The 9,619-nt window shown below is 38.4% G+C and overlaps 1 protein-coding gene and 1 long non-coding RNA gene across 3 annotated transcripts in view; one reads left to right on the forward strand and one right to left on the reverse strand.

Moving 5' to 3' along the window:
* Positions 1-6,404: 6,404 nt before the first annotated feature.
* On the reverse strand, positions 6,405-9,587 carry LOC149734340 (uncharacterized). Its single transcript, XM_089882018.1, has 6 exons — positions 9,453-9,587; positions 8,453-8,667; positions 7,949-8,110; positions 7,500-7,681; positions 7,017-7,166; positions 6,405-6,824 (listed from the first exon to the last, which is right to left on the reverse strand). The coding sequence occupies exons 1-6, from the start codon at positions 9,509-9,511 to the stop codon at positions 6,405-6,407; spliced, it is 1,188 nt and encodes a 395-aa protein (XP_089738144.1). The 5' UTR covers positions 9,512-9,587.
* Positions 7,523-9,619, forward strand: part of LOC149734341 (uncharacterized) — a 28,293-nt gene continuing 26,196 nt past the window's right edge. For both annotated transcript variants that reach the window (XR_016385385.1, XR_016385386.1), the window contains exon 1: positions 7,523-7,655. This is a non-coding gene — a long non-coding RNA (uncharacterized LOC149734341). The remainder of the gene's footprint in view (positions 7,656-9,619) is intronic.

Genomic DNA, 9,619 nt, shown 5'->3' on the forward strand with positions numbered 1-9,619 from the left:
TAGTTAAGTAGAAAGTTTAAAATGGCTGAAACGACAAATATAACACCTACAACAACTAGTAAGCCTGCTGATAACCAACACCCATCTGGTTCACCAAGCCAACAGTGGTGGGACATCATTGCTCCAATTATCGCATTTATATTTATCTTTATCGTCGTGGCAACTTGCTGTAAATGTCTCTTGCAATATTGTGGTAACTGCTTGCCAAGGAGGAACAGGAACGGGGACAATAATGGGAATGAGGCGGGAACGGATAACGCAGACTTTGTCCCGGATGGCGATCTGCCGCCATCTTACTCCGTGATGCGGATGGCTCGTGATTCTGTCATTGAGATGTTCCGAGTCGAAGCAGTTAGCGAGCCTTCCGAAAGTCGCCGAGGTTCATCTTCGGTTTCCGAAAAGCTTCCAACCTACGCCGAGATAGTTGAGGAGAAAAGGCTGAAACAAGAATCCCTTCAATCTGTATCTCAACATCCGACATCGCTACATGTGGAAGAAGAAACTGTATCCAATGACGTCACTACTGTTCACGTCACCACTAATGACGTCATAACCCAACACGCCGTAATAGAAGACCTTGAACAATCGTCAAGCGATGAAGAAGGCGTCCCCCCACCCGCGTATACGGAACATTAACACGTTATTACCTCTATGTTATATTTATTATTATACTTCAAGTTCAAATGCACTTCTTTCAGATAATGTTGAGGTAACCGATGAGTTACCAATATTGTTCTCCTTTTATTGTTTTTATCCGTATAAATAATTGACGAGAAATCACATGCAGCGTTTGATATCATATTATCTTACTGGTGCTAGGTTTGATGTTATAGGAACCTTTGAAACAGCGTTCACATTTATTGAATAACGTTACATACACACGATATATCAGTGGCAAGGTTCATTCAAGAGCGCGACCAGTTTATCTTTTTAAACAACAGTCAAAGTTATACGTATTTCTACTTTAACATACGGGTTTTGCAGTGATGTGGTATGCCATATGAAACCTGAGATTTAGACATCACCCCAACATTTTATGTTGAACATTTTAGGTTTTATTATATAGTAGGGTGGGGAAGATGGGACACCTTTTCGTTTGTTTATTTTCTTTTCATTGGGTAGTAAACAAAGAACATTCAATGAATTATAAAACCGTATCTTACGGACTTCCACAGACCGTTGTTAATTGTTTAAAACACGATCAGGCTATTTGGATATTATGTGTTAAAGGTGTCCCATCTTCTCCCACTCTACTATATATGTATGAGGACCTTCATGGCATGGCACGCCATGAAACCTGCGATTTAGGCCAGAGTTGTCCCATTACACCAACACCCGCATGTAACTAGCACGAAAACAAGATAGCCTTCGTGGCATATAAAATATAAGAGATGTCATGTAACATGCATGTAACTTATGCCAAGTTAACAATGGTACTGGTCCTATACGCACGTACGTAAGTTTATTTTTAGCACACAGGTGATAAAGTAAATATTATAATTACAAAGGTTGGCAGGTACCCAGCTGTGTATGAATGGGTAACCAATGCAGCACCGACTAAAACTTTCAAACTCTTGAATTTGTTCGTTGATTTGCGACAGTGGTAAACTACTGGCATTTGGTTTTCTTTTTCTTGTCATAGGATAAGTTAGGTTCGCCCGCGCCCGAGTTAATGCTTTGTATTGAAAGCAATTGGTTGACAGCCTGTTATTCATTGGTATCTCGTGCGCCGCTTAAAAAATGTGCATTCGGTAGCAAAGTGAACATAAACGTTTGTATAATTATTTAGCCTTTTCCTTAAGACTAAAAGAGCGTTGTTAATTGATAAAAAGCGAATGTGGGATGCTATGAGTATTACGAGCCAACGGTATTCATCTTACCCTACAGTTCTATATGCAATAAGAGACCGATAGAAGCTTTGTCTAAATTTGTATATTTAATTTATAATGTCGTAGCTATTCCGGCATAATGCTTGTACCCATATTTTTAAATCACCTGTCAATCAAAATAAACAAAGTCTAGTTACTGTATTTGTACTTAAATACAAAGCTCACTACTTATATTTCATAAATTGTGACACAAAGCTACATACATTAAAACTCGTAAGGGGCCATGTGGTGCCTATGAAATATAGGGCCCTATATGTTGTAGCTGTTAAATTTGCCCCATCATGCAGGCTAAATAAGTTACATTCATTTATTGCAGTTTTAATACAGCACGATGGTCAGGTCACATTACCCAGCCTTGCGTTTAATCATTAATTTCTGTTGGCATACACATTGCGCAAACGGGAGGATCCGAAACTCATATTGACAACTTAACTAAATCGTACTATGCACTAACCAGAGACATGTATTAATTATGTGAAGTTGGAAACGCATTTTTTTAGCTAGGAAAGAATTATATGGCGTTAGCTAGCCGCAGTTTTTACAGCTGTTAGTTTCACAATTACAGCAGTTAGGGGAGCAGAAAACAATAATGTTGGTAAAAAGAAAGTTAAGCTGAAATATATTAACTCAGTTTCTATTTTTCTGAATCGCCTAGGCGTCAGTGCATGTGTAAGTGCTGTATATAATGATACGAAGTACACCAAGTCCAAATACAACGGTTAGTACATCATTATCATCAAATAGTGATTGGTATGACGTGTTCTACTACGTGTTTATCTGTTGCGTCCTCATTTGTGTAACATTTCTATGTTATCGAAACTACCGGGCTCGTTTCTGCTCCAACTTTTCATTCCGAAGAACTTTCGACCGAATCCGAACCCAAATCCAAGATACTTACCGAACCCGAAGTGGCAGTGTTAACAGTGAGGTGGGGCATGAACCAAGTATTAGCGCTTCGGATCTTTACGAAGAAGTTTTAAATAGAAGAATCCAAAACCTAGTTCCGAGGCCAGAGTTAGATAACATGAATTTTATCCCGGACAATGGCCTTCCGCCTTATTCCGTCGACCGGAATACGAACGATTCCGTAATCTTCCGCGTTGAATTGAACGAGCCTTCCGAAAGTCGCCGAGGTTCATCTTCGGTTTCCGAAAAGCTTCCGACCTACGCCGAGATAGTTGAGGAGAAAAGGCTTAAACAAGAAGCTCTTCAATTCACATCCCAACAACTGACCCGGCTTCACGTCCAAAATCATTTTTTACCCAGTGACGTCACTACTAGCGACGTCACGTCCTCGGACACCGTAGGAGAAGACCTCGACCAACCGTCAAGCGACGAAGAAGGCATCCCCCCACCCGCGTATACGGAACATTAACACGTTATTACCTCTATGTTCTATTTATTCTTATATACTTCAAGTTCAAATGCACTTCTTTTCGATCTTGTTCTATTCTATTTGGGCAAGGTCTTTCTCAGACGACCTAGGATTCAGGCGCTTACCCCAACACTCAGAGTGCATGCTCATTCTTGCGTGGAAGGACATTGGCAGTGTCCAGTTAAAGTTACTACATAATTATGCAACTTTCTGGGTTATTGTTTTCTGTATAGGTGACACTTGTATCATAGTATTATATCCCTATTTTGTATTCCATTTCTCTTGTTATATACGTGCATAAATATTCAAGAAGTCAGTGTTTTGACTTTTAATTCTGTTAGAATTCCATTCTACTTTTATGATTTGTCAGTACCAGTATTTGAACCAACGACGATTTCTTTTGACTTCTATATCCGTAAGGTGGCGTAACGGAGCGGTATGGACTACTCACACATCCGACACATGGTATACTATGGTAGTAGGTTGGGGTAAAATGGGACATATTTTCATTCTGTTTTATTGTCTCATTTGGTAGTAAACAAAGAATAGTTTTAAAATTATATAACTGTATACTCATGACTCTAAAAAAGTCATACCACTGTATCTGCTGCTCAGCTTTCTGTGTTTCAGTAGCTTATATAGCGAGCAAAACAACCTGTCGATTGTTGACGTGCACGTGGTCACTGTGCCGCCACAACCGCGATGCTGAATCTTCGAAAACAAAATAATTTCGAACATTTTATTGTGTTTGGTAAGGTCGCTAAAACAAACAAATCATTACCACTGTTTTGCATAGGCCTTTTATTGTTGCCTCGTGGTCCATGTTTTCACCTGTCTTTTATTATGCCATTTGGAATTATACGGAGTTTTACAACTGCATTGTCACGACTCTAAAAGAGCGTTGTTAATTGTTAAACACACAATCAGGAAATATGGGATATTATGTATATAGTAAAAGCATTCGTCTTACCCCACAGTACCAAATACAGTTTGTACATACAGCCTTGAAAGGTCGCTTAACGGCGTGAGTCCGTCTAATAACAGATTTTACGACTTTTACGGCGCCGTTACAATATAGATACAGCATTGTTGGTTGGTGGGGTTGAATAAAGGTTGTTGTACCGCAAGTGTCGTTGTGTGATCGTAATTATCCTAATATAAAAAGTCCTGACTGCCATTGCTTATACTCTTGCAATAATGTTGAATCAGATCTGCCATTTTCGGCTATATGTAATACAGTAGTGTAAATAAGATGGGATATGTTTTGTTGTTTTCATTTTTCGTTCCATTTAGGAGTAAACAAATATACGTGTTTGTGTTCTGATTGTTCTCTGTTTGAATAAAACGCTTATTAGATATCCTTTTTCTTTTAAGAAAAACATAAAAATAAACATATTCTTGTATAGTAGGGTGTGGGAAGAGATGGGACACCTTTACCGCATAATATCCAAATATCCTGATCGTGTTTTAAACAATTAACAACGGTCTATGGGAGTCGTGAGGATATGGTTCAATTATTTGAATTTTCTTTGTTTGCTACCAAATGTGACGGGAAAATAGATTGTTAAGGTGTCCCATCTTTCCCCACCCTACTATATATCTAAAAATATGCGGGAAATAATTACTAATTCGTTACCTTCTTGACTTAGTAACTGTATTTTTATCAAAACTTTTTTCTAACAGCAAAAGACTGCTTACTTTTTATGGAAAAAGGTAATACGCCATTATAACTGCCACGTCATGGTGATTCAAAAATGTTGTTGTTTTGACCCCCAAATCGTTGCACCACTGAACTGGACTTAGACAGTTGTAAATTTAAGTACCAGCAACGTCTGGATTCGCGTTTGAGCCAGTTTCCTATTCCACACAATGCAAGTGCTATTCTTCTTACCACCTGTCAATCAAACTGGGCTGGGTTGATAGGTTTGCTTAGACGTAAAAAAGACGAGTCAATTGCCACACGTGTTTCGGGTCAGTAACCTCCTGAAGCCATTGGCAAGGCTTAAGTTTAATTATTAATTTCTGTTGGTACAATTTGTATAAATGGGAGAGCGCGATGATCCATATTGTTAAACCATCACAACTCGCCAGTTAGCACTTGGCTCTTTATATATAGATAGGACATCAGCTGTTAGAGTTTGCAAAGTTTTATCAAGTCAACTATTACGAAAGCTTTTGGGATCGAAAAATTGCCAAATTACCTATTTTTGAAGATTTTTCAAGTTTTCTTGGTAAAAGCGGTTAATAATGGAAAACGTGCAAGAAAATCGCCTCGTGCTTTTCACACAAGATCCTACGAATGGCATCCATGCCAACACATGGTGGTGTAACTACAACGAACAATCTGAATGTGAAGTCCTCTGGTGGGCCCAGCTTGTGTTCTTCCTAGCTGCCGTTGCAGGTGTTGCTGCGTTGATATTTATAGCGGTCGCTGTACATTCTCTCTGCGCTAAAAAGATGGGCTCGCGAGATCTCACTTCTGACGTCACAATTGACCAACAGAATGTTGCTTCATCAGTTTCAATGACGTCATTGGATCGCCTACCAAGTTACAGCCAATTCGCGATTAAATCGGAAAACAATTTAGGAGACAGAAATTGTTCGTACCCAGTTTTTGTCGAAGTGACCGACTCCGAGCATAGGTTGCCGGGATATGCCGAATGCACCAACACCCGGCATGTGTTGGATGGTTTATACCTCGGTACCCCGCCCTGCTATCATAACTCCGCGTTCAAATTCGAAACCGAACTTGATTGAATTTATGTTTTTAAAACTACCTTTGGTTTCTAAAATATATTTTTTTCAGGAAATGTTTTTACAGTGCTGAAATATATGGATAGTATAAATTACATGACGTCAAAGTATGACGTCACGATACCATGTACTTGTGGTTGCATGAACATTTAGCGTGTACCACGACGGCACTGTACATACGTATTAAGCTTCCTAATATTTACACTTTTTTATTTTAATATTTCTTCGTTGTTGCTTTGATGAACAAAACAATAAAAAAATCTGTAAAAAATGAATACACGAGGATGATCTAACTATCTCATTGCGACACTTCAGGGTCAATTTATCGTCACACACATGACGTCACGAGTTTCTACGTCACCAGTTTTGTTGACGTCACATGTATATCAAACAGTAACATTCGCAGTTGTTCTCGGTCGAGTCATATTCCAAACATTGTTAAAATTCACTGGCAAGTTACTTTTCGCAGCATTGAAAGCATCCAAAGATATTTTGTTCGACATTTTTCGGTTCTTTCGCCACATGCGAACCGTATTCGGGCGCAAATCGTTTTCATCCTCCGGCAGACCGTACATTTCTCTCGGTGTAGTTTGAATGCTCGGTGCATTCGCCAACATGTCCTCGGAGGTCTGTTCTCTTGATTCCACGGCCGGTGTTTTCGACAAATAGAGCGACGCAAGTCGGGTTTCGTACCTTTTGTTATGCCGACTCCGAACTTCACGCAATTGTTTCTTTTGCGCGTCTATTGATGACGTAAGAGCATCGCGACGTCGCTGCGTCTCATTGTTATTAATCTCCTCTTTTATCTGTGACATCATAAAAGTCACTTTATAACAAGACAAATCTATAAAAATAACCACCCTCGAGATTACACAAGAGGTAACTCGTAAGTGGACACAAGGTGTATGAAACAGAACCCGTGCTATATAATGACAGTTGTTGCCCGCGCCACGCAAGAAAAATATGTTAAAATCATTCATATTTATTTTTTTACTTACTTTTTCTGCTGTCGTGACACGGTCCATTATAATTTTGTCCCTGTGTTCCCTATGTTTAATGCTCATCCCCGCGTATACATCCAACATCCTTTGGCTCTTTAGTCTTCCAAGTTTGCTTAGTTTCATTGACGTCGGTTCGATCCTCAATAGCTACAAGTTATAATTATATATTATCATGTTGAAAACTCGACATTAAATAACCATGTCAGATGTCATTATATGCTGTTTTCTTATGTTATACAGATTATGTATCAGGCATGGGTGAAGACCCCCGGCAAAGTCAGTGAGCTTGGTATCTTAGCTGTATAAGCCATGGTTGGCCAATTATCTTTTGCAAACACAATTATAGGAACCATGAGGTATTGTGTACTAATGGTAGCCATCTTACCCCACAGTACTATATAATAAGCTGTAATATATGACTACAAATGCAACAAATATGATCCCTCATTTTAAAATTTCCTTTTACAATTTTTCAGCTACCTCATTCGACGCCATGGCGTCATTTCTCGTTTCGCGTTCGTCAGACGTCATCAAAGCGATATCTACGTCACTTCCAGAACCGAGAACCTTCCCCCAACTTCCAAGCCCTGATCGTGAAGCTGCGTAACTTTTAGCGAACCCGGGAGTTCCCCGAAGGTGAGAACTTGTGTGAAATCTTGAGCCTGATGGTAAACGGTTTAAAATTTTAATGGATTGATGTAACTTATTTATTCTCGTGTGACGGCAACGACAATCGTTATAACACGGATCTATTTTAAACAACATAAATTAGCAAATACGCGATAGTAAAGTTTACCGCAGCAAAAACACCATTAGCTAATATGACATATACGAATACAGCATTATATTTGCAAGTGATGTTGTAGTAATAGCTACTATCAGTTTGGAAAATCGTGTTTAAGTTAATAGCATGTAGCTGTAAAACTTACTGCTCCAAATAGCGAGTTGCTTTGGTGCAATACTCGGCAGTTTTAACACTGCATTCGCTTCTTTTTTGAAGCAGTTAACTTGTTGTGTGGCGGGTCTTGTTGCAACAGGAGTTGATTTGCTTGTGGCTGCTGCTGCTAGAGTTGTAATATCTAAGCCTTTAGCTGGAAGAAATTATATAATCATTAATCGGGGATGCAGAATTACGCGCCTTACCTACCAAAACACCGCTCCAAAAGCGCGATAAACTAGGGTGGGAAAGATGGGACACGATGCATATTTTAAGGTTTGCGTTTCAGCAGTTGGAATATTTTTGAACCCAATTTGCAATAAATTGATTTACTGTGTAATTTGATTGATACCCGGTAGTTCAAGGTGCTATATGACTGTAACTGAGGTGTATAAAATTACTATCTTTACATTGGGGTTTCTGTACATTAGACGGTATTTTGCCTACATGTGTGTTTATGTATGCAGGGTATAGAGTTTTTTACGTTTCAACTTACGTTTTGGTAGTTGTCCAAGATGTAATAGACCTCGCTTTGAGTAGGAATCCGGGTCCCTTGCTCGATATATCTGAGATTTTCCCATCTCACTCGTTTTGAGATATTTCGCTTCGTACGCGCTGGGTTTTGATGACGTCACTATCGGTTTATTTGACGTCACTATTGGTTTATTTGACGTCACCAATGTGATTTCGTCGCGAAATTGTGGTGGTAACCTAGATGAAAAAGTTGTGTGTTACAGGCACAATATAAATATAAAAGAATTCTTATAAAAAAAGAAGTTATTTTTTAAGCGTATGTCTAGTTATATTTTTGTTTAACTGTATATATAGTAGGGTGGGGGAATATGGAAAACCTTTCTCGTTCCATTTTAGTAGTAAACAAAGAACATTAAAACAAGTATAAAACCGTATCGCCACGACTCCCACAGACTGTTGTTAATTGTTTTAAAGACGGGATATATGGATATTATACGTTCTAAATGTGTCCCATCTTCTCCCACTACTATATGTTTAGTTATGTAGCAGATCTTAATGGTTCTTAACCGTAATTGCACACACTTAGTCGTTTCTTTACAACGTTTAAATGACGGCGTCGAAACGCGCTTTAAACGTTTAAACAGTTCAATTTAAAAGGGTTGATCAAGTTACTGTTTTACCGCTAAACAAAACATAACTTACTGAAGAAAAACTAAACCATTGTTACTTAACAATCGGTACTATGTTAGCACAGTTCCAATTCGTGAATGGGATTGTTATATCACAATGCTTTTAAAAATATCATAATGTAAATTTTAATCAAGGAAGCAAACACAATAAAAATGCAATAAAACTTCTCATTCTAATTAAAAATAGATCTGATATTTATATAATCTGTCCCGGTTTTAAAGCGGACAATATTTATCTATAGGCCCAATACAATATGTTGTACAAATATCAATTTTAAAGCCGACAACCGTAATAAAATATACATGTACATATATTCTTTCTGCACTACTTACCCTCCTTGGTTAAGAACATACCCATAATTTCCGAACGGAGTGTTTAACAACTTTACCATGCTTACGGTGCTACTTAAACCAATGTATGCTTCTCAGAATCTGAATGATGCTGCTCAGAATCTGAATTAAACGTTGGTTTCTTGTTTCTAAAATGTTGTTTTGTTATA

The sequence above is a fragment of the Ciona robusta genome, chromosome 7 (assembly GCF_009617815.1).
Source record: "Ciona robusta chromosome 7, ASM961781v2".
Lineage (NCBI taxonomy): Eukaryota > Metazoa > Chordata > Ascidiacea > Phlebobranchia > Cionidae > Ciona > Ciona robusta.